This window comes from Tachyglossus aculeatus, chromosome Y3 (assembly GCF_015852505.1).
Source record: "Tachyglossus aculeatus isolate mTacAcu1 chromosome Y3, mTacAcu1.pri, whole genome shotgun sequence".
NCBI classification, from domain to species: domain Eukaryota; kingdom Metazoa; phylum Chordata; class Mammalia; order Monotremata; family Tachyglossidae; genus Tachyglossus; species Tachyglossus aculeatus.
Window position 1 is genome coordinate 391316 of NC_052095.1, and position 26521 is coordinate 417836.

The window sequence follows — 26521 nt, forward strand, 5'->3', positions numbered from 1 at the left end:
ATCAGTAAGATTTAAACCACAGTATTTTCCACTCAAGTCTCAGGGTATTCCTCAGTTGCCATAGCAGCTGTATAACCAAAACCAACAAGCATACCACCAAGATAAACTAAAAAAAAATTAACCCCCCAAATGACCCTCCCAAACTTACAACAATACCACAACCTACACCACCACTTAATACCAAACTTAAACCTCCATAAATAGGAGAAGGTTTAGAAGCAAAAGCCATAAAACCCAACACAAAATAAACACTTAAATAAACGAAATACATCGTAATTTCTGCTTGGACTTAAACCAAGACCTATGATATGAAAAAAAAATTGTTGTTATTCAACTACAAAAGCTAATGTACAACTTACTAAAAACTCACCCACTAATCAAGATTATTAATTAATTAATACATTGGTTCATTCATTGACTTACCTGCCCCACGTAATATCATCATGATGATATTATCATGATGAAATTTTGGCTCTCTGCTAGGTTTATGCCTTATTATCCAAATCCCTACAGGTCTGTTCCTCGCTATACTTTACACCTCAGATACCACAACAGCATTCTCATCTGTTGCCCATATCTGCTGAGATGTAAACTATGGTTGACTCTTTCATTACATACACGCTAATGGAGCCTCATTATTCTTCATATGCATTTTTCTCCATGTAGGTCGAGGCCTCTTTTACGGATCATACATTTATACAGAAACATGAAACATTGGAGTCATTTTACTCTTCACCGTTATGGCAAATACCTTCATTGGCTATGTCCTCCCTTGGGGACAAATATCATTCAGAGGGGATACAGTCACTACTAATCTTTAATCAGCAATCCCTTATATCGGAACCACTCTGGTAGAATGAATCTGGGGGGATTCATTAACCCACTTTTTCACGTTTCATTTCGTTTCATTTCATTCTTCTGTTCATAGTCGCTGCTTTAAAGATCTCCATGCATTGTTCTTAGATGAAACAGGATTGAACTCGGATTCAGACAAAATCCCCATTCACCCCTACTACTCCATCAAGACCTCTTGGGTTCCTTCATAACTTTTCTTGTTCTCATAATGCTCGTCTTATTTACCCCAGACCTCTTAGGAGACCCGACAACTATACTCCTGCTAATCCACTAGTACACCACCCCATATTAAACCAGAATGATACTTTCTTTTCACTTATGCAATCCTACGTTCTATCCCCAGTAAATTAGGAGGAGTCCTAGCCCCTGTGGCCTTGATCATAATTCTTATTTTAGTAGCACCACTTTACACCTCCCATCAATGAGGCTTAACTTTCCGCCCACTTACTCAAATCCTTTTTTGAACCTTAGTTACAGATCTACTAAAGATAACTTGAATTGAAAGTCACAACCAGTCGAACAACGCTTTATTCATATCAGTCAGCTTACTTCAATCCTCTACTTTCTTCTAATTACAACTTTTATTGCACTCATAGGGTTAGTGGAAAACGACCTGTTAAAATGATAGCCTAAGTAATTAGCCCCGTCCCCGTCCATGCACCCTTCCCACAGCCTCAGCCAAGTGTGGCCTGTGGAACACCCACTCCATCACGGGGAAGCTTCCCTTCATTATTGACCTATTCCTGTCCCACCCACTACTCCTCTTCACTATCACTGAAACCTGGTTCTCCCAAGATGACAGTCTCCTCTGCTTCTCACTTCAGAGGGGAGCCTCATCTCTTCTCCCATTCCCCCAGACTCAATGGGAAAGGAGATGTCAGCTTCCTTCTCATGACCCCATGCCACTTTTTAGCACCATTCCACCTCCCCATCCCTTGCTTTCCCTTCATTTCAAGCCCACCCACTCCACAGTCTAGTAATTGATCCCCCCAGGTCCCACCTCCAACCTCTGTAACCATTTTGAACCCTTTATCATATTCTGTCTCTTTTTCCTTGCCTCCATTGATTCTTGGGGACTTCAACATCCACATATATGTTCCTGATGACACTTCCAATGCCCACCTTTGATCACTCCTCAACTCCACTGACCTCCTGCTCCACCCCACTTCACTCACTCACCAACCTGGACGCATGCTAGATCTCATCTCTAGCCATTGTGCAATCTCGTCCCTCACCAACTCTGAAATCCCTCTATCTGACCACAACCTCCTCACTTGCCTTCTCTCCCATGCACCTCTTCCTGGTAAATCTGTACTGTTCCCCCACAAAGAGATCTGTGATTTTTTGACACCATTCAATTTGCTCAATTTGTCACACTCCCCTTAGCCTCCATACCCAAACTTCCTTCCCTTGATAACCAAAATGACACTCTCAGCAACAACCTCACTCCTGAATTGAACTCTCTTGCTCTCCTAACCCTTCGCCGATCTCGCACCACTTACCTTCAACCAGGGATCACCTGCACAGTCCATCTCCTTCGCTCCTGTGCTCGAATGGAAATCTAGCATCAGGCCAATTTCATCCATTACATGCTTATCCTTGCATGCCTTTACCTCTGCCCTTTCCTCTGCCTGCCCAAACTATTTCTCCTCCCTTTTTGATTCCCATGCCTATAGCCCTTACCAGTTGTTCTAGACATTTAACCCCCCTCGTCTGGCCTCCATCCCCCTGCCTCCTGAAGTTGTACAGGTACGAGGTTTGTTTCCCTGCCCACAAAGAGCTTACAGCATCGAACATAACATCTTTTGTCTTAGTTTATGGCTCCGCCAAAAGACTAAGACTAGACTTTCCAGACTAAGCCCTTTATTTCCCCTAAGCACTTTCCCCTCTGCAACAGTTGGCTGAGTTCACCTTAAGCATTTCAGTACTCACCCTTGCCCCCAAGGTACTTATGTAAATATTTTTATACTTTAGTATTTCCCCTCTCCCTAATATAGTTTGATGTCAGTCTCTCCATGTAGAAATCTTATCATCATCGTCATCATCAATTATTAACAATAATGGTAATACTACTACTAATAAAACAAACTGTAAGCACCCTGAAGGCAAGGATTACATCAACTGTTGCGTTATACTTTTTAAGTGCTTAGTGTGTGTGCTCTGCCACAGTAAGCACTCCATAATACTACTGATTGACTGAAAGATATAGAATATGAAGCACATAAAATATGAAGCACTTAAAGCAGAACCCTTGCTAGAAAGAAAATACTTGGTTAAAAACCTGAAATGGGCTCTGATTGCCTTGTTTGGTTTTCCAACTTCATCTCACTGTATAACCCTTGGTGGGATATCTCAATGTCTTCCATTGTCTTCATGTGTTCCACTCAGCACAGTTGCGTAGTTGTTCATTCATTCATTCATTCAATCAATCGTGTTTATTGAGCGCTCTATACTGAGCGCTTGGGAAGTACAAGTCGGCAACATGTAGAGACGGTCCCTACCCAACAATGGGCTCAGTCTAGAAAGGGGAGACAGGCAACAAAACAGAACATGTGGACAGATGTCAAAATCATCAGGACAAATAGAATTATAGCTATTTGCACATATAGTAGTTCAATGATAGGGAACTAACTTAATTCCAGGACTTCAGTGTGGTCGTTTCTTGCCATTTGATGAGCATGGTCTCTAAGTGGAGGTTTTGTTACGAGAGGATTTGAGGAGAAAAGATTGGACAGGACTCCAGCTCAGTAGATCTTTGATTTGGTATCTGATACCACACAGCCTAATAATAATAATAGCAGTAATAATAATGATGATGATGATGATGAGGGTAGGGTATTTGTTAAGAGCTTACTATGTGTCAAGCACTGTTCTAAGCGCTAGGATAGATAAAAGCTAATCAGGTTGGACACAGCCTGCCACACTGACATTCTCTCAAAGGATATATTGGCTTTTTTATTCAGTTTTCTACTCTCTGTTCATTGCTTTGCTGGTCACTATGGTTCCTAGGTAACAGATTTATTGGATTAGATTTTTCCTTCCCTAGCGGAGGCAGAGTCATCGCCTTGGTGTTCTACTGACTAGTTATCTGCATAGTCTGAACAGCAAGCGCTCAATAAATACACTTGACTATCTAATTAGCAATCCACTGTCTGTGATATTAGCAGTTTACAGTCAATTGTATGTCTTCTTGGTGTGGGCCTGTAGTGCACCGTCACAGTCAGCTATATTCAGCAATTCTTGAGTGTCTGTTTCCTGGTCTTTGGATATTGCATGAAGTCTTTTCAGGTGGTAGGGTTCCTGAAATGCATTTTGACAACTGCAGCCAAGTCTCTTCTTGGTTTGCAGGAATGACCTTAATGACCGGTTAAGTGTACGCGAGTTTCTCACTCAGTGGGTGCAGACTGAGTGACAGCAGTTTAAATGCTGAATACAGTTTAAATGCTGAGATGTTGTACAAGTCATTGTTGTTACACTTAGTACCCACCTTATAATACATACTTTCGATTACAACTGGCCAGAAGAGAGGGTGTGGATGGCTGCTAATGAAAAACAAGTCCAGAGCAAGACATAAAAATGGTGGGGTACTTCATACTCACTGAATAACAATTATACTCGTCATTTTTTGTTATCCACTTTTCAAAGAACCAGAATTTTGTAGAATACCAGAATAGTTTTGGCCATCAAGAATGTTTGTGTTCATTAGAGAAGCTGTGTGGCCTAGTGGGAAGAGCTCGAGTCTGAGAGTCAGGGGACCCAGCTCTGCCATTTGCCTACTGTGTGATCCTGGGCAAGTCACTTAAGTTCTCTGTGCTCCAGTTCCCTCACCTGCAAAATAGGGTCTGGTACCTGTTCTTTTTCTTAAACTGTGAGTCCCCTGTGGGACCTGGTTATCTTGTACCTACTCCAGGGGTTAGTACTGTGCCTGGCACAATTATTATTAATCAAAATCTGGAACTGTGTCTCTTCAAATTGTATGAATTTCTGTTACAATGTAATGAGAAGGAGGAAAGGTGGTAAGATTTATCAAACAGATTGAATATGACAGCTATAAGAATTGGGAAAGGTAAGAGTGCCCCAAGGATGCAGTTAAGCAGAGGAGTGGATGTAGGAGGGAAGGTAGGAAGTTTAGTTATAGACGTGTTAAGTTTGAAATATTTTTGTGACATTCTGAGAAATTGATTGGCTGACAAGAGGAGATGAGAGGTCAGGGTTAGAGAGGTATCTAAAGGTGGTAGCTGAAGCCATGTAAGTAGATGGAATCCATTAGAGAATGGACATATGGATTATCCTGAGAGTAGGCCCTTTTGGAAGCCTCATAGATAAATGGATAAGAATTGGAAGAGGAAAACCAGTAAGCGAAACTGAAGTAATTAATCTGAATAAGGCCAAAGTAATGTCACAGCCGTTTCATGAAATCCCACAATCCAAGATGTCTATTCTTAATCCTGAACTAAATGCACTTACAGAATTATGTTTCTAGGTTGTTGTAATGCAGTAGTAGTTAGGTAGAAAATCAAATCACTGCCATCACAGTAGTTAAGAGATTGTTAGGCTGGTACCAAAATGTGCTGTACTAAACTGAAGGATTCATCATCATCAATCGTATTTACTGAGCGCTTACTATGTGCAGAGCACTGTACTAAGCGCTTGGGAAGTACAAATTGGCAACATATAGAGACAGTCCCTACCCAACAGTGGGCTCACAGTCTAAAAGGGGGAGACAGAGAACAAAACCAAACATACTAACAAAATAAAATAAATAGGATAGATATGTACAAATAAAATAAATAAATAAATAGAGTAATAAATATGTACAAACATATATACAGGTGCTGTGGGGAAGGGAAGGAGGTAAGATGGGGGGATGGAGAGGGGGACGAGGGGGAAAGGAAGGAAGGGATTCAGTCTGGGAAGGCCTCCTGGAGGAGGTGAGCTCTCAGCAGGGCCTTGAAGGGAGGAAGAGAGCTAGCTTGGCGGATGGGCAGAGGGAGGGCATTCCAGGCCCGGGGGATGACGTGGGCTGGGGGTCGATGGCGGGACAGGCGAGAACGAGGTACGGTAAGGAGATTAGCGGTGGACGAGCGGAGGGTGCGGGCTGGGCAGTAGAAGGAGAGAAGGGAGGTGAGGTAGGAGGGGGCGAGGTGATGGACAGCCTTGAAGCCCAGGGTGAGGAGTTTCTGCCTGATGCGCAGATTGATTGGTAGCCACTGGAGATTTTTGAGGAGGGGAGTAATATGCCCAGAGTGTTTCTGGACAAAGACAATCCGGGCAGTTAGCATGAAGTATGGATTGAAGTGGAGAGAGACACGAGGATGGGAGATCAGAGAGAAGGCTGGTGCAGTAGTCCAGACGGGATAGGATGAGAGCTTGAATGAGCAGGGTAGCAGTATGGATGGAGAGGAAAGTGCAGATCTTGGGAATGTTGCGGAGCTGAGACTGGCAGGTTTTGGTGACGGCTTGGATGTGAGGGGTGAATGAGAGAGCGGAGTCGAGGATGACACCAAGGTTGCGGGCTTGTGAGACGGGAAGGATGGTAGTGCCGTCAACAGAGATGGGAAAGTCAGGGAGAGGACAAGGTTTGGGAGGGAAGACAAGGAGTTCAGTCTTCGACATGTTGAGCTTTAGGTGGCAGCAGACATCCAGATGGAGATGTCCTGAAGGCAGGAGGAGATGCGAGCCTGGAGAGAGGGGGAGAGAGCAGGGGCAGAGATGTAGATCTAGGTGTCATTAGCATAGAGATGATAGTTGAGGCTGTGGGAGTGAATGAGGTAACCAAGGGAGTGAGTGTAGTTTGAGAACAGAAGGGGACCAAGCACTGAACCTTGGGGAACCCCCACAGTAAGAGGATGGGAGGGGGAGGAGGAGCCTGCAAAAGAGACTGAGAAAGAACGACCGGAGAGATAAAAGGAGAACCAGGAGAGGACGGAGTCTTTGAAGCCAAGGTCAGATAGCGTGTTGAGGAGAAGGGGGTGGTCCACAGTGTCAAAGGCAGCTGAGAGGTCGAGGAGGATTAGGACAGAGTATGAGCCGTTGGATTTGGCAAGCAGGAGGTCATTGGTGACCTTTGAGAGGGCAGTTTCTGTGGAATGAAGGGGACGGAAGCCAGACTGGAGGGGGTCGAGGAGAGAGTTGTTGTTGAGGAATTCTAGGCAGCGCGTGTAGACAACTCGTTCAAGGAGTTTGGAAAGGAATGGTAGGAGGGATATGGGGCGATAACTAGAAGGTGAGGTGGGGTCAAGAGAGGGTTTTTTTAGGATGGGAGAGACATGGGCATGTTTGAAGGCAGAGGGGAAGGAACCAGTGGAGAGTGAGCGGTTGAAGATGGAAGTTAAGGAGGGGAGAAGGGATGGAGCGAGAGATTTCATGAGATGAGAGGGAATGGGGTCAGAAGCACAGGCGGCCGGAGTAGCACTTGAGAGGATGGAGGAGAGCTCCTCTGAGGATACTGCTGGGAAGGATGGGAGAGTAGCAGAGAGTGTTGAGAGCCAGGGGGTTGGAGAAGGGGGGGAAGAGACTTTGGGGAGGTCAGACCTGATGGATTTAATTTTGTTAATGAAGTAGGAGGCCAGATCGTTGGGGGTGAGGGAAGGAGGAAGCGGAGGAACCGGGTGCCTGAGAAGGGAGCTGAATGTATGGAAGAGCTGGCAGGGGTGATGGGCATGGGTGTCAATAAGGGAGGAGAAATAGTTTTGTCTGGCAGAAAAGAGGGCTGAGTTAAGGCAGGAAAGGATAAACTCGAAGTGAATGAGGTTGGTGTGGTGTTTAGACTTTCGCCAGCAGCGTTCGGCAGCTCGAGCATAAGAGTGAAGGAGGCAGACGGTGGCAGTGATCCAGGGCTGTGCGTTAGTGGTACGAGAGCGGCGAAGGGAAAGGGGAGCAAGTGAGTCTAGCTGAGTAGAAAGGGTAGAGTTGAGAGCAGTAATCTGATCATCAAGACTGGGTAGAGAGGAGAGGGCGGCGAGGTGGGGTGTGAGGCGCTCCGAAAGATGGGTGGGGTCCAGAGAGCGGAGATCTCTGTGAGGGAGTAATACGGATTTACAGGGGAAAGGAGTGTGAGTGAGGAGGCAGGTGAGAAGATTATGATCAGAGAGAGGGATTTCAGAGTTGGTGAGGTGGGGGACAGTGCAGCGGTAGGAGATGATGAGGTCGAGGGTATGACCAAGGATTCGTGACTTCCCCATAGCACTGCGATACTTGTCTCAGCAACTCCTTATTCTAACCACAGATCCTTATTTAGCCTCCATCAAAATACCATCTTCTTTTCCAATCCAGTTGAAGGAAAAAGCCTCTCATGCCTTCCTGACATTGGAATTTTTTTTGTTTTGTTTTTTTAGTTTCTGCCTTCTTCTGTTCAAGCTGTGTGATAACAGGCCAGTAAAAATACTTTTCAGGCTGGTTAATACCCCAGTCCCGTATACTATCCCCAAAATAAATGCTGCGCTGAGACTTGGGAAACCTGGGAATCAATCCCCAAAAGAAACTAAGGTTCTCAGAGTACATTATTAATACTGATACAATTCACCAAGAGATCCTAATTACAAAACAGGAAGCTTTAGGAAATCCCACGTTATACAACTACCATCTAAATACTTAAATCTTTCTGCACTTACTGCACCTCGACCTCACCATTGACACCTCTGGCCTGAATCTCTCTCCATCTTGTTTCCCACAGACCACAACTCTCTCCACCATCAAAGCATTATTAAAATCACACATCCAAAAAGCTTTCAAACCGTACTTAACTTCCCCGCTGCATCAACTGCGCATGCAAGTACATGTAATTTATTTTAAAGTCTGCCTAAACTGTAAGCTCCTTGAGGTCAGCGATCATGTCTTACATCTTTGTTTGTCAGGCCTCATTTCCACTTTTCTCCCTCCCCTGTTTTATAGCTTTTATATTGATAGTGTTGATGCCTGTATACTTGTTTCATTTTGTTGTCTGTCTCCCTGCTTCTAGACTGTCAGCCCGATGGTGGGTAGGGATTCTATTTGTTACCAAATTGTACTTTCCAAGCGCTTAGTACAGTGCTGTGCACACAGTAAGCGCTCAATAAATGATTGAATGAATGAATGAATGAATCTACTTTCCAAGTGCTTAGTACAGTGCTGTGCACACAGTAAGCGCTCAATAAATGATCGAATGAATGAATGAATGAATCTACTTCTTGCCAAATCCAATGGCCTCTACTCCATCATAATCCTCCTCGGCCTGTAAGCTGCTTTCCTTACTATTGACCTCCCCCTTCTGGAAACAACTTGGGCTTCACTTGACATTGTCTTCTCGTTCTCATATCTCTCTGGTTGCTCATTCTCAGTCCCTCTCGCAGGCTCCTCCTCTGCCTCCCACCAACTGTGGAGGTCCCTCAGGGTTCAGTTCTGGGTCCCCGTCTATTCTCCACCTACCACTCCCTTGGAGAACTCATTCTCTCACATGGTTTCAACTACTACCTCTATGTGAATGATACCCACCTCCAGCCCTTCTCTCTCTTCCTCTCTGCAGTCTTGCATTTCCTCTTGCCTTCAAGACATCTTTAACTTGGATGTCCTCCCGTCACCTCAGGCTTAACATATCTAAAACAAAACTTATCTACCCACCCAAATCCTTGTCCTTCTGTGACCTTCCCATCCCGGTACACACAAACCATACTTTCTGTCTCACAAACCTACAACCTTGCGTTATCCTTGACCCTTCTCTTTCAATCCACGTACTCAATCCACCAATAATTCTTGGTTTGACCTTCACAACATCACGAAAATCTGCACTTTCCTCTATATCCTAATTGCTACCACATTCATCCAGTTATCTTATCCTGACTTGATTACTGAATCAGCCTGATAATCATAAAACTGTAATTTATTTATTTATATTAATATGTCTCCCTGTCTAGATTAGGATGATGATGGAATTTGTTAAGTGGTTACTATGTGCAAAGCACTGTTCTTAGCGCTGGGAGGGATACAAGGTGATCAGGTTGTCCCACATGGGGCTCACAGTCTTAATCCCCATTTTACAGATGAGGTAACTGAGGCACACTCATTCATTCATTCAATCATATTTATTGAGCACTGTGTGCAGAGCATGTACTAAGCACTTGGGAAGTACAAGTTAGCAACATATAGATGGTCCCTACCCAACAATGGGCTCACTGTCTAGAAGGGGGAGACAGACAACAAAACAAAACATGTGGACAGGTGTCAAGTCATCAGAATAAACAGAAGTACAATAAGGCACAGAGATGTGACATGACATGCCCAAAGTGACACAGCTGACAAGTGGCAGAGTCAGGATTAAAACCCATGACCTCTGGCTCCCAAGCCCATGCTCTTTCCACTGAGCACGCTGCTTGCCAAAACCAACAGCTCATATTCTGTCCTAATCGTCCTTGACCTCTCAGCTGCCTTTGACACTGTGGACCACCCCCTTCTCCTCAACACGCTATCTGACCTTGGCTTCACAGACTTCGTCCTCTCCTGGTTCTCCTCTTATCTCTCCGGTCGTTCTTTCTCAGTCTCTTTTGCAGGCTCCTCCTCCCCCTCCCATCCTCTTACTGTGGGGGTTCCCCAAGGTTCAGTGCTTGGTCCCCTTCTGTTCTCAATCTACACTCACTCCCCTGGTGACCTCATTCGCTCCCACGGCTTCAACTATCATCTCTACGCTGATGACACCCAGATCTACATCTCTGCCCCTGCTCTCTCCCCCTCCCTCCAGGCTCGCATCTCCTCCTGCCTTCACGACATCTCCATCTGGATGTCCGCCCGCCACCTAAAGCTCAACATGTCGAAGACTGAGCTCCTTGTCGAAGACTGAGCTCCTTGTCTTCCCTCCCAAACCTTGTCCTCTCCCTGACTTTCCCATCTCTGTTGACGGCACTACCATCCTTCCCGTCTCACAAGCCCACAACCTTGGTGTCATCCTCGACTCCGCTCTCTCATTCACCCCTCACATCCAAGCCGTCTCCAAAACCTGCCGGTCTCAGCTCCGCAACATTGCCAAGATCCGCCCTTTCCTCTCCATCCAAACTGCCACCCTGCTCATTCAAGCTCTCATCCTATCCCGTCTGGACTACTGCAGCAGCCTTCTCTCTGATCTCCCATCCTCGTGTCTCTCTCCACTTCAATCCATACTTCATGCTGCTGCCCGGATTATCTTTGTCCAGAAACGCTCTGGGCATATTACTCCCCTCCTCAAAAATCTCCAGTGGCTACCAATCAATCTGCGCATCAGGCAGAAACTCCTCACCCTGGGTTTCAAGGCTCTCCATCACCTCGCCCCCTCCTACCTCACCTCCCTTCTCTCCTTCTACTGCCCAGCCTGCAACCTCCGCTCGTCCACCGCTAATCTCCTCACTGTACCTCGTTCTCGCCTGTCCCGCCGTCGACCCCCAGCCCACGTCATCCCCCGGGCCTGGAATGCCCTCCCTCTGCCCCTCCGCCAAGCTAGCTCTCTTCCTCCCTTCAAGGCCCTGCTGAGAGCTCACCTCCTCCAGGAGGCCTTCCCAGACTGAGCCCCTTCCTTCCTCTCCCCCTCGCCCCCCTCTCCATCCCCCCATCTTACCTCCTTCCCTTCCCCACAGCACCTGCATATATGTATATATGGTTGTACATATTTATTACTCTATTTATTTATTTATTTATTTATTTTACTTGTACATTTCTATCCTATTTATTTTATTTTGTTGGTATGTTTGGTTCTGTTCTCTGTCTCCCCCTTTTAGACTGTGAGCCCACTGTTGGGTAGGGACTGTCTCTATGTGTTGCCAATTTGTACTTCCCAAGCGCTTAGTACAGTGCTCTGCACATAGTAAGTGCTCAATAAATACGATGGATTGATTGATTGATTGATTATGAGCTTGTTTGGGCAAGGAATGCATCTGTTGATTGTCTGTTGAGGAGCAGCACGGCTTAGTGGCAAGAGCACAAGCTTGGGAGTCAAATTGGGACATAAATTCTAATCCCAACTCCGCGACTTGTCTGGTGCGTGACCTTGGGCAAGCCACATAATTTCTCTGTAAAATAGGGTTTAAGACTGTGAGCCCCACGTGGGACAACCTGATTACCCTGCATCTACACCAGTGCTTCGAAGAGTGCTTGACAGACTAACCACTTAACAAATACCATACCATAATAATAATAATTATTATTACTCTTATGGTGTACCCTCCCAACTCTCTGTGCCAAGGAGAGTCTGCGTAGACTTGCTGAAGCATAGAGCTATAATAATAATAATAATGATAATGTTGGTATTTGTTAAGCGCTTACTATGTGCAAAGCACTGTTCTAAGTGCTGGGGAGGATATAAGGTGATCAAGTTGTCCCACGTGGAGCTCACAGTCTTAATCCCCATTTTACAGATGAGGTAACTGAGGCACAGAGAAGAGGCTTGCCCAGGGTCACACAGCTGAGAAGTGGCTGAGCAGAGATTCAAACCCATGAGCTCTGACCCCCAAGCCCGTGCTCTTTACACTGAACCCATGAACTCTGACTCCCAAGCCTGCGCTCTTTACACTGAGCCACGCTGCTTCTCCACATAGCTATGCCACATAGGGCTACCCTTAAATGGAAAGGTCTAAGCTGAAGCATCAAAGTCGATTCACCTGTGCTGGGCAACAGTGGCATGATGATCGAAGATGGATGATCAAGTAATCAAGAAGTTGATCAAAGACAATTGCAGAAACTCAAGCTTTTCTGCATGAAAGGCGGCAATAGTAAACCACCTCTGTATCTTTACCAAGAAATCTTTTTGTGTACACATGCCAGAACTTGGACAGAAGATGGGAGGTTCTGAAGAGGGTATGTCCATGGAGTCGCTTTGGCTCAGAAAAGACTCAACAGCATTTGAAGAAGACTCTCCCAAGCCCTTTTACTGTGCTCAATAAATACTCGACTGGCTGACTGGTAGGACACTGACTAAGGACCTTGACCTCCTGAATCTGGTGAACACCACAGCTTAGAGAAAAGCAGCACTCTATAGACGAGGGAAGATTTCTTAACAGATAAACACATGCCAATGGGAAAATGTTAGTTAAGCAATGAATGTTTTAAGTTCTAATGATTAAAGAGTGTTGTTCAGTAGGTTTATTGAAGATTCAACAAATCAACTGATTGGTGAAAGTCATGCATAGCCTAACCCATCTAATGTGGGTAGTGATACATTTCCATTTACTGTTTTGGTTCTTGAGTCTGCTAGAGCAAATGGGAGGGTGTCTTACCTCAAGAAAGAGCTGAAGAAGTTGTCTAGGAAGATTGCTTAACAGCCTTATTTCTAGGAAGATTGCTTAACAGCAGGCAGTGTGGTCTACTTGAAAGCCTGTATAAGTGAGAATTACTTGGGTTCTTGTTCCAGTTGTGCTTGTTACCCTAAGCTACTAATTTAACTTCTCTGGGACTATTTCTGCTTTCATAAAGTGGTGGGTAAAATACTTGCTCTCTCTTCCTCTTAGATTGTGAATGCCCATATCTGATTTAATTGTTTACCTCTAACCCAGTGCTTAGCAGTGCTTGTAGATTAATAATAATTATGGTGTTTGTTCAGCGCTTACTATGTGCCAGACACTGTATGAAGTGCTGGGGTGGATACAAGCAGATTAGGTTGGACACAGTCCATGTTCCCCCATAGGGCTTACAGTCTAAATCTCCATTTTATAGATGAGGTAATTGAGGCACAGGGAAACGAAGTGACTTACCCAAGGCCGCACAGCAGACAAGTGACGGAGCTGGGATTAGGACCATGACCTTCTGACTCCCAGTCCCATGCTTTATCCACTATGCCACGCCACTTCCCCATAAATATACCCACTAATTAACAGGAATAAGATGGACAGTTTTCTAAATAACACCCTTACCTGAGTACATTTCAGAACTGCATTATTTTTCTGAAAGAAAAATGAACTCTAAAGAAGTCATTATAACATTAGTTTATATATATTTCTACCTCCCTAAACAGTAGTTTAGGTTAATATGGCACTCCTGAAAGTAGCTTTTCACCTGCTGAAAACCATATTTATCATCCACATTTGTTAAAATGAAGTCCTATTATAAATAACTGAACTGCAAATGCTCAGAAAACTCTTTTCCATAATGGTTTTATTTCTACATTTACATCAGAGTCCACTTAAAGGACCAAAAAGCAAAACTGTTCACTTCGGCATCCCAGAAACTCAGATGTGTTTCACTGAGGCTTCGCCTTCAACAGTACACATTTATTAAGGCATTTTGGAAATGGTATTTTTTTATGAATATCCGTAAGGCAAACAATATCTAAATGAATGGGTAACAAGTTTATTTCCAGCATCCAAACAAATTTCCATCTTTTCTCAGCAGGAGCATCGGCTGCCTCTACTTCAGTTCTAGAAAAATGAAGGTTCCTTGAAATTTGCAGTAAAGGAAAAGGGGCACATATTCTCTGGTTGTTAATGAAAGGAAAAAGATCATTTAAAATAAAAAAATTTCAGGTTATTTACTTGGGACTGAGTTTTAAATGAAACCAGACTAAAATAAGTGGCACCTATGCAATGCTGAGCAAACTGACTACCAGACTGTGGCACGCTACCTATTTGTTAGAACTTATGTACTATAATATTAAGAATACTCATGAAATAAAGAAAATGTAATGCAAATAAAATCAGGATTTTTGTAAATTCTGCCTCAGGCTAAGGAAAACCAATTAAACCAAAAAGTTATTCTTCCACAGTGTTTTGTAAATATTGTAAATTTTGTAAAAACTGAAAATACGAATTTTAACCATTGATAAGAGCTGGGAATCATCTGCATCTATTGGGGATTGATGTCAAATGCAGTTTTGAACACATGTGACCAATCTTGGGATATTCTCTGTTGGCTATTTTTGTTAGTAAACTAGTAACAGCACTTTATAAAAGATGGTGAATTTATTTTGATAATCTCCTTCCTAATATGTTTTCCAAAAAGAAACATCTCCATGTTTAAATGGCTAGTGACATACCTCTTTTCTTCTACAGCACTTTTGCAAAAACTGCACTCAGTCTAGGCAGACATAAGGTAAAATATTCAATCTACTGTCATCACCATGTGGACCCACAGGTATGCACTGTGTCCAATTATACCAATTACCCTGTGTATCATAACAACCATTCACACCTGGCCAGTAAAATTCCCACAATCTGCGTAGATCATTGCTTGTGACCTCTCTATTGATCCCAAGTAGGTCTGTGGATATGCTCTTTGATATTTGCACATGAGTCACTCTAGTTTCTTTTCTAATATTTTCTTCCTTTTTCAAATATTCACTCATAAAGTAATGAGCTCCTGGAGTTTGTATGCCTGAAGTGGAAAGCAAACTGTTCTGTCTGTTTAAATAGGTGTGAACCATTTCATTTCTGGACAGTTCTTTCCAATTTGTTTGTTCAAATGGACTTTGCGGGATGTTTTTTTGCTCCTGCCTTTCTGTTCTGTACTGCTCAATAAGTGCAGGGATATCTCTTTGTGAAGAATCTTTCTGCATTAGGGGCTTGATTTGTCTTGTCACAGGATCAAATGTAAGCTTCCTTTCTTTTAATCTTACAGGTTTAAGACCCCCTTCTCTCACTAGTTCATCTAAATTCATTGTATAATCTCTAGATCTGTACCTTTTCTTCTTTTTATTGGCTGACTCTGAAGGAGAAGCAACAGTGTCCACTTTTACAGCATCTGGGAAAAAACCAATATGGGATTCTTCAGAATGAAAACTGACCTCAAAGTTGGGAGGTGTGTTCTGGAAAGGTAGTCGTTCTGAATGGCAAAGGAAATTTTCAGATGACACACATTCCCGATAGTGTTGAGATGTAACAGTTCCTGACTGAGGTGAAGTTTCCAGTAATTTTACTGCCTTAGGAGCTGTTGATGGAAGTAAAATTAGAGGTGGGGACAAGGCTAGCACCTGGGAAAGGCCCGGAAACTGTGATCTTTGAGAAAGATTGGTCATTGACTGCTTTGCATGACAGATATTCTGTTGTTGGACAAATGCTTCATTTTTTAAGTTCGTAGGACTAAGTGAACACAGATTTCTGGATTGGTACTGCCCTGTGATTTCTTCTAGATTTTCATTTTGCTGAAGTACTGCAGCCTTAAATTGTGAGGAAGTGCTCCTAGGCTTTAAAATTCCTGGAGAACTTGGGTGAGGTTTCACAGCATTAACTGGTATCTTACTATGCTTATCATTTTCACTACAGTCTGTCCTGATGTTTTCAGAGTCTAAGCGTATCTTGAAGTCAAGAGAACTGGGAAAACTTTCAGAGTTTTCTCTGATCCCATTAGTTGGAAGGGGAGGAGAGCTTTGTAATGATTCAGAGCTGGCTTTAGATACTTTGGAAGGAGTGCTTTGACAGTATCGTTCTCTTTGAACACTTTTTTTTTTTCTATTTCCCACTTTTACAGATTTTAGGGTGTTTAACTTTGGGATGGCATTCGTGTTTTTCAACTTTGAACCAGCAAGTGAAATAGGTAACATATCTTGCCTACAGTTTTGAGCACCACTGCTTGCTGATCCATGTGGGTTTGCTAACAAGTGGGCCACAGGCTCAGAAGTTATAGGTTCAATTAATTTTTGCCAACTTCGCAGCAATTTCTTGGCCCGTTTGGCAAGTTCTTCATTTTTTGTCTTCTTTCTTACATCATTGATGAGTTTCCCTAATCTTGTTTCCTAGAATCAAAGAGAAGCATTTTTCAAGCAATTACAATTTAACACAAACATTCTCGTTAGATGCATTGTTCCTAGATGTAAATACAAAAACTGAGTTGATTTAAGAGATTATACTGATAGAAATATGATTATTCTTACATCCTTCAATACACCACCTGGAGACATTTCCCTACAGGTACCTGTGAAACTTCTTAGTGCTTTTGGACTCAATCAACCAACGGTATTCTTTGAGTGCTTACTTTTTATTACTGAGAGCTTGGGAGAAAACAATATAACAGAATTAGCAGAAACGTTCACTGCCAGTAATAAACTAGTGATCGAATGGATTCTTAAAGAATGTTGGCTCTCATTTGAAGACTCGTATCAGGATTACTGTTTTTCAAAGGTATAGTTACCATTTCTTTCAATTAATTCTATGTTTCCCAATTCCTCAAGAACCTTCAGTGAGAAGCAACCTAACCTAGTAGATAGAGCACGGGCCTGGGAATAAGAAAGTCATGGTTCTAATCCTGGCTCTATTGCTTGTCTGCTGTTACTTCACTTCTCAGTGCCTCCCCAGTTACCTTATCTGTTAAATAGGGAATGAGACTGTGTGCCCCATGTGGGACAGGGGCTTTTTCCAACCCCAATGGCTTGCATCCACCCCTGTGCCTAATACAGTGCCTGGCACACTATAAGCACTTAATACCACAATTATTATTTAATTGTATTTACTGTTATTGTCCACCCACCTCCTTATCAAACAGAAAATCCTTACTAGCACTCAATCACCTTGCCCCCTACCTCACCTCATTATTTTCCTACTACAGTCCAGCCTGCACACTTTGCTCCTCTTAATGCCAACCTACTCTCTGTACCTCAATCTTATTTATCTCACCACTACCTTCTCATCCATGTCCTGCATCTGGACCTGGAATGCCCTCTCTCTTCATATCTGACAATTAATTACTCTCCCCAAATTCTTACTGAAGGCACATCACCTTTAGGATGTCTTCCCTAAGCCCTCATTTCCTTTTCTCCTACTCCTTTCTGTGTTGCTCTGATTTGTTCACTTTTTTCAACCCCTAGCCCACCCACCCAGCCCCAAAGCACTTATGAATGTATTTGTAACATTTATTTATATTAATGTCTGTCTCCCCCTCTAGACTGTAGGTTCATGTAGCCAAGGACTGTCTGCTATATTGTTGTACAGTGTTATTCAGTGTTATACTGTTGTATTGTTGCTACATTATTATACTTGTACAGTGCCCCCCATACAGTAAGTGCTCAATAAATGACTGATTATAATGATTATATATATGACTAACTATCAATGCACCTGGTTATACTTATTTAAACTGAGGCTGTATTGTAAATGGCTGAATTAGGAGGTAAATTTTGCTACAGATTTACTTGCAATTAATTCAGTCCCATTGTAGACCGGCTCAGATTTATAGGTCAAGTCTCAAGAGTTAATACAAATTACACTGTTAACCACTCCTCACCCCCTCCCTTTGTCTCTTCATAACTCCTGTTCCTAGAGGTTTTCCCATCCCTAATGCATCTAAGTTGTCCCACTTCTCACTCTTAATGCATAGAAGTAGAGCGGAAAAATGTCCCTGAGGTCTTGGCTGCAACCATTATGATGAGCAAATGTAGAATGCTTAGGATGCAAGCAAAATGGCAGTATGCTTATACTGTAAAAAGCAAAGAGCTATTGTTGCAAAAAGCCACTGGTAGGGGTAAAAAAGAGCACTGACACCTACCCAGTAGTAGTCAGAGTATTTATTAAGTCCTTATTTTGTGCAGAGAACTGTCCTAAGCCCTGGGAAAAAGCAGAGTCAGGTTGGTGTGGACATGTACCTTGCCCCTCAAGGGGCTCACAGTCCAGACTAGAGAAGGTTGGAAAAGACTGCAGACAGACCCATCAGCAGAAATAAAACTTAACTAAAACATTAAAAAGGCATAAAGGATACAGTTAAATAAATATTACAGAAAATGAAAACGAAAGCCAGTAGGGAGATGTGGTTAGAGGAGCAGAATTTCTCCTGGTGTTTGTGTCCACTGCAGTAACTACAAAGACGCTAAATTTTCTGAACTTTTATGTTACAGGTGTTGCTGTGCTCTGCACACAGTAAGCGCTCAATAAATACGATTGATTGAATGAATGAATTCCCACTGGGGTGGTGGAAAGCAGGAGGGTAAGAAGTTTCCTCCATGGTGCGGAGGGGAGCTGATGCCAGGTATGGGTGTCAAGCAGGAGAGGCAGCTCACTTGGGAGGCAAAGGTGCAAACGCTGGACGTTTCATTCAGCTCTGGATATGAGAAGGGGCTGACAATACAGCTTATTGTGGGCAGGGAATGTGTCTGTTTAGTGTCATATTTTACTCTCCCAAGCATTTAGTACACTGCTTTGCATGTAGTAAGCGCTCAACAAATAATTGAATGAATGAATGGCAGCATCTTTTAAAACCAATGTAGTGCACTCAAGAGAATGCCAAGGGCAGGCCAAGAGTTCCTCAGCCACAGTGGAAAGGCAGAACACACACAAGGGTGCACATTTCACTCAGCTTCGGTGGAAAAGTGGAGCTGAAGATGCAAAGCATCAGCTTTTATATCTGGCACAGCATACAAAGAGCATGCCACCAGGCAGGGTATACAATTTGGTTCTTCAGGTGAGAGACAGAGTACTGGTCTAAAGAGTCCACGTGAAGCCTTGAAAACTAATCAACTGTTCAGGGGAGACCAAGGAAGACTGGGTATCTTCCACCTGTGGCAAGAGGAGCCCTGCTGAGGTGCATTTTTGTGAGCTGTTTTTAGGGATCAAGGTAGTCAATATAGAGGCCATATGGCATCTCAAGTAACAATGTCAAACCAGAAGATCTGATCAATAGCAGAAGTTCACCTCTGGATATGGTGCGTGAACACCTGAGCATTGTCTCAGCTGAGTTTCTTCTTCACCACTGCTTCTGTACATTCTCTTTTGATCCTTGGTATTCATCCCACCCTCAGCCCTCACATCACTTGTGTATAAATTCATACATTATTTATGTTTATTAATGTCTGCCTCCCCCACTAGACTGTCAGATCACTGCGGGCTAAACAGCATGTTTAACCAACTCCATTTTACTGTAATCACACACTACTGTACGCTGCGTGGAGCAAACAATAAATATTAATTAGAGACTTCAAAGTTCACAGCACGTTAGAGGTTGTGAAAGTCAAGAATAAATTTAATGTGCAAACTAAATATAAATACCAACAATAATGCAACTCATTAAATGATTGGGTCATACCTCAAGTGCCTCTTTGGTAATGGGATATTTCTCCAAGCTACTGATAACTTCCAGTACAGCCACCATGTTATGGATCTGAAACAACAACAACAGTCTCAGTGTCACTTTTCTTCCTTAGAAATAATATATGTGATACTTGCTAAGGGAGGCTGTGTGGCTTAGTGGAAAGAGTCCGGGCTTGGGAGTCAGAGGTCGTGGGTTCTAATACCAGCTCTGCCACCTGTCTGCTGTGTGACTTAAGGAAGCCACTCAACTTCTCTTAGCCTCAGTTACCTCATCTGTAAAATGGGGATTAAGACTGAGCCCCTTGTGGGACCACCTGATTACCTTGTATCTACCCCAGCGCTTAGAAAAATGCTTGGCATATTTAGTAAGCGAACACAATTATTATCATTATCAGTTATTATTATTATTACTAATAGGGGTTTACTCCATGCCAAGTACTGTATTAAGTGCTGGGGTAAATGCAGAATAATTAGATTACACCCAGTCCCTGCCTGACATGGGACTCACACAGTCTTGTGAGAGGGTGGGGGCACAGAGGGAGCAGATATTTAATTTCCACTTTACAGGTGAAGAAATTGAGGCATAAAGAGGTTATAAGCATATTATTCAAAGCAATACAGCAAGCAGGTGGCAGTGCTGGGATCAATATTCAAGTTTCCTGACACCCAATCCTGAGTTTTATCTGCTAAATCTAATTTTCTCCCCAAAAAATAAAAGGGGAAGGTGAGTTCTGATTTCCAAGAAAAGTTAATCAATCCCAGTGTTAATCAATCCCAGTGTCAAGGTCCTACAACTTTCAATGTTCCTACACTTCAGTAATAACATGCCTCAAAATACCTTTGGTGGAATCTGGTGATTTTACCACTCCTTTCATGAGTGCCTTTTGGCAGTTGTTGCAAGTGACAGCTAGCAGTAGGTGCCTTCTATATATCCTTTTATATGGGTGAATGGAACCCAATGGGAAGTCCATTCAAAAACTACCACAGAGGTAAACCGTTCTCACTCCCCCTTAGTCTGTGAACCCAATGTGGGTTAAGAACTGTGTCAGAGAGTAAGCACTTAACAAATGCAATTACTAATACCACCTGAAAGTGCTACACTAACTGTGGCAGCCAAGACTTTCCTGACCAAGCTGTTGAAAGTTCAAAAGTCACGCTTGGGGTTCCCAGGCTCTCTTCACTCCAAGTCCAACTGGGGCTACCATCCTTTGCCTTTAGTAGCTAACTCCCCAAATGGAAATTTTAATTAAGGTACTTCTATTTATCCCTGCTCCAAGTAGGGACTGAGAGCTGCGATCTGAAAGGAGTTCCTTACTTGCACCCCTTCCCCAAAATTACCATGATCTTCCTGAATTCAAGTTGGTACGAAACACAGCCTAGAAACACATGGCACTCACTATCTATATTTTAAACAGGTAAAAGGAATTAATGTATTGCTATAAAATATTAAGCAGCAATTAGAATTATTTACAATGGATTCAAAATGGTTCTGGATGATGTCAAACCATATCTCGGAATAAAACAGAAGCTATTCTTTATTACTCTCGTTCTTTATTTTAGCTCCAGGTCCCATCTCCCCAAAAATTATTCTGAAAAACTCTTAACAATGTACTGATGTGCTTCAGAAGACAACGATTATATTTAGCTTAGTGGAGTTGTAATCTTTGCTTTACTTCCATTTCAAGGCAAAGTGTGTGAGAAAAGAATACCTTGTCCACCTGAACTACTCCATCAAGCCTCCTTGATCCAGGCTCCTGTCTCTCCCCTTTCCATTCCTTAATTAACACTCTACTGACCGGATCATTTTTGTGAGACACTACTGCATCCATACCTCTTTACCCCTATGAAAAGCTTCCTCAGCATCCAACAGAAACTCCTTACCACCAACTTTAGGGTACTCAATCAAGCTTTCTCCACATCTTGCTGATCTTGTACTACAACACAACTCCAACACTTCACTGCTCTTACTGCCAACTAACTGTTGCTTGATCTCGTCTCTTGCCAATAAGGAAATTTTAGAGGAAGCATTATGGCCTAGAGGAAAGAACATGCAGCAGTCAAAAAATCGTAATTCTAATCCTTGCTCTGTGGCTTTGCCAATTCTGTGAGAGGTATGCAGCATGGCCTAGTGGAGAGAGCAAGGGCCTGGGAGTCAGAAGGTCATGGGTTCTAATCCCAGTGCCGCCACTTGTCTACCATGCAACCTTGGCCAGTCACTTCATTTCTCTGTGACTCCGTTACCTCATCTGTCAAATGGGGATTAAAAATGTGAGCCCCACGTGGGACAGGGACAGTGTCCAACCCACTGCTTAGTATCCATCCCGGTGCTTAGTATAGTGCCTTCCCCTCTACCTTCAAACATGCCCATGTCTCCCCATCCTAAAAAAACCCTCTCTTGACCCCACATCACCTTCTACTTATTGCTCCATCTCCCTCCTACCATTCCTTTCCAAACTCCTTGAACGAGTCGTCTACATGCGCTGCCTCGAATTCCTTAACACCAACTCTCTCCTCGACCCCCTCCAGTCTGGCTTCCGTTACCTACATTCCATGGAAATTGCCCTCTCAAAGGTCACCAATGACCTCCTGCTTGCCAAATCCAACGGCTCATACTCTGTCCTAATCCTTCTCGACCTCTCAGCTGCCTTCAACACTGTGGACCAAACCCTTCTCCTCAACACGCTATCCAACCTCGGCTTCACAGATTCTGTCCACTCCTGGTTCTCCTCTTATCTCTCCGATCGTTCATTCTCAGTCTCTTTTGCTGGCTCCTCCTCCTCCTCCCATCCCCTTACTGTGGGGGTTCCTCAAGGTTCAGTTCTTGGTCCCCTTCTGTTCTTGATCTACACTCACTCCCTTGGTGACCTCATTCACTCTCACGGCTTCAACTATCATCTCTACGCTGATGACACCCAAATCTACATCTCTGCCCCTGCTCTCTCCCCTTCCCTCCAGGCTCGCATCTCCTCCTCCCTTCAGGACATCTCCAACTGGATGTCTGCCCGACACCTAACATGTCCAAGACTGAACTCCTTGTCTTCCCTCCCAAACCCTGCCCTCTCCCTGACTTTCCTATCACCGTTGACGGCACTACCATCCTTCCCGTCTCACAAGCCCGCAACCTTGGTGTCATCCTTGACTCTGCTCTCTCGTTCACCCCTCACATCCAAGCTTTCACCAAATCCTGCCAGTCTCAGCTCCGCAACATTGCCAAGATCCGCCCTTTCCTCTCCATCCAAACCGCTACCCTGCTCAGTCAAGCTCTCATCCTATCCCGTCTGGACTACTGTATTAGCCTCCTCTCTGATCTCCCATCCTCTTGTCGCTCCCCACTTCAATCCATACTTCACATGGCTGTCTAGATTGTCTTTGTGCAGAAACGCTCTGGGCATGTTAACTCCCCTCCTCAAAAATCTCCAGTGGCTACCAATCAACCTATGCATCAGGAAGAAACTCCTCACCCTCGGCTTCAAGGCTCTCCATTACCGCGCCCCCTCCTACCTCACCTCCCTTCTACAGCCCAGTCCGCACCCTCCGTTCCTCTGCCGCTAATCTCCTCACCGTGCCTCGTTCTCGCCTGTCCCGCCGTCGACCCCCAGCCCACATCATCCCCCTGGCCTGGAATGCCCTCCCTCTGCCCATCCGCCAAGCTAGCTCTCTTCCCCCCTTCAAGGCCCAACTGAGACCTCACCCTCCCCAGGAGGTGTTCCCAGACTAAGTCCCCTCCTTCCTCTCCCCCTCCTTCCCCTCTCCATAACTCCTTCCCTTCCCCACAGCACCTGTTTATATGTTTGTACGTATTTATTACTCTATTTATTTTACTTGTACATATCTATTCTACTTATTTTATTCTGTTAATATGTTTGGTTTTGTTCTCTGTCTCCCCCTTCTAGACTGTGAGCCCACTGTTGGGCAGGGACCATCTCTATATGTTGACAACTTGTACTTCCCAAGCACTTAGTACAGTGCTCTGCACACAGTAAGTGCTCAATAAATATGATTGATTGATTGATTGCCTAGCATATAATAAACACTTAACAAATACCATCATTATTATTGCTATTATTATTGTGACCTTGAGAATGTCATTTAACCCTTCTAGGTCTCAGTTTTATCATCTATAAAATGTGGATTTAATACTTGTTCTATCTCCCCAAACAAACTGGGAACAATCCAATCCATTTAACTTGTATCTACCCTGGAACTTAGTGCAGTACTTGGCACATAATAAACACTATCAATTATTATTATTATATCACAATTATTATTATTATATCAGAACTAAAATGTTGCAGAATAAAATTTAGAAAGAGTTGAGCAGCAGAGTGAACTGCTACTAATGTAAGTTAGGGGTAGCCTTTTCATAGTCACACACTAAGGGAACAGGATGCCAACTCCCCCAGGGATCCAGCTCTGGGGGCTTGGCTCCACATAAGGGGGAATAGATACATTCATTCAATTGTATTTATTGAGTGCTTACTGTGTGCAGAGCACTGTACTAAGCGCTTGGGAAGTACACATTGGAACATATAGAGATGGCCCCTACCCAACAGCGGGCTCACAGTCTAGAAGTGGGAGACAGACAACAAAACAAAATATATTAACAAAATAAAATAAATAGAATATGTAAATATGTACAAGTAAAATAAATACGGTAATAGAAGGGGGAAACAGACAACAAAACAAAACATGTAGACAGGTGTCAAAATCGTCAGAATAAACAGAAGTAAAGGTAGATGCACATCATTAACAAAATAAATAGAAAAGTAAATATGTACAAGTAAAATAAATAAAGTAATAAATCTGTACAAATATATATGAAAGTGCTGTGGGGAGGGGAAGGAGGTATGGCAGGGGGGATGGGGAGGAGGAGAGGAAAAAGGGGGCTCAGTCTGGGAAGACCTCTTGGATTAGGTGAGCTCTCAGTAGGGCTTCGAAGGGGGGAAGCGAGCTAGCTTGGCAAATATGTGGAGGGAGGGCATTCCAGGCCAGGGGAAGGACATGGCCCGGGGTCGACTGAGGGACAGGCGAGAACGAGGAACAATGAGGAAGTTAGTGGCAGAAGAGCAAAGGGTGCAGGCTGGGCTGTAGAAGGAGAGAAGGGAGGTGAGGTAGGAAGGGGCGAGGTGATGGAGAGCCTTGAAGCCGAGAATGAGGAGTTTTTGCTTGATTCGTAGGTTGACATACCCAGAGCATTTCTGCACAGAGATGATCCGGGCAGCAGAGTGAAGTGTAGACTGAAGTGGGGAGAGATAGGAGGGTGGGAGATGCAGTAATCCAGTCGGGATAGGATAAGAGATTGAACCAGCAAGGTAGCGATTTGGATGGATAGGAAAGGGCAGACCATGGCAATGTTGTGGAGGTGAGACCAGCTGGTTCTGGTGATGGACTGGATGTGTGGAGTGAACAAGACATCGGAGTCGAGGATGACACCAAGGTTGCGGGCTTGTGAGATGAGAAAGATGACAGTGTTGTCTACAGTGATGGGGAAGTCAGGGAGAGGACAGGGTTTGGGAGGGAAGATAAGGAGCTCAGTCTTAGACAAATTGAGTTTTAGATAGCTGGCAGACATCCAGATGGAGATGTCCTGAAGGCAGGAGGAGATGCGAGCCTGAAGGGAAGGGGAGAGAGCAAGGGCAGAGATGTAGATTTGGGTGTCATCAGCGTAGAGATGATAGTTGAAGCCGTGAGAGTGAATGAGGTCACCAAGGGAGTGAGTGTAGATAGAGAACAGAAGGGGACCAAGAACTGACCCCTGAGGAACCCCTACAGTAAGGGGATTGGAGGGGGAGGAAGAGCCCACAAAGGAAACTGAGAATGAATGGCCGGAGAGATAAGAGGAGAACCAGGAGAGGATGGAGTCTGTGAAGCCAAGGTTGGATAGCGTGTTGAGGAGAAGGGGGTGGTCCACAGTGTCAAAGGCAGCTGAGAGGTCAAAGAGGATTAGGATAGAGTAGGAACCATTGGATTTGGCAAGAAGGTGGTCATCGGTGACCTTTGAGAGGGCAGTTTTGGTGGAGTGTAGGGGACAGAAGCCAGATTAGAGGGGGTCAAGGACAGAGTTGGCACTGAGGAATTCGAGGCAGCGGGTGTAGGTGACGTTCTAGGAGATTGGAAATGAATGGTAGGAGGGAGATAGGGCGATAACTAGAAGGGGTGGTGGGGTGAAGAGAGGGGGTTTTTAGGATGGGGGAGACGTGGGCACGTTTGAAAGTGAAGGGGAAGGAACCAGTGGAGAGTGAGTGGTTGAAGATGGAAGTTAAGGAGGGGATGAGGGAAGGGGCGAGACATTTCATAAGATGAGAGGGAATGGGGTCTGAAGCACAAGTGGATGGAGTAGCACTTGAGAGGAGGGAGGAGATCTCACCTGAAGATACTACTGGGAAGGATGGGTGAGTAGCAGAGAGGGTTGAGAGCAGGGGTGTTGGAGAAGGGGGAGGAGTGATTTTGGGGAGCTCAGACCTGATGGAGTTAATTTTACTAACGAAGTAAGAGGCCAGATCGTTGTGGGTGAGGGATGGAGGAAGGGGAGGAATAGGGGGCCTGAGAAGGCAGTTAAATGTATGGAAGAGCTGATGGGGATGATGGGCATGCATGTCAATAAGGGAGGAGAAATAGTTTTGCCTGGCAGAGGAGAGGGCAGAGTTAAGGTAGGAATGGATAAAATTGAAGTGAACAAGGTTGGCTTGGTGTTTAGACTTTCGTCAGCAGCTTTCAGCAACTCGAGC

The 26521-nt window shown here is 44.1% G+C and overlaps 1 protein-coding gene across 1 annotated transcript in view; it reads right to left on the reverse strand.

Moving 5' to 3' along the window:
• Positions 1-26521, reverse strand: part of LOC119946741 (mediator of RNA polymerase II transcription subunit 26-like) — an 86908-nt gene that overhangs the window by 20622 nt on the left and 39765 nt on the right. The window contains 1 exon segment of the mRNA XM_038768177.1: positions 19789-19863. Within this exon segment, the coding sequence (XP_038624105.1) occupies positions 19789-19863 (75 nt within the window).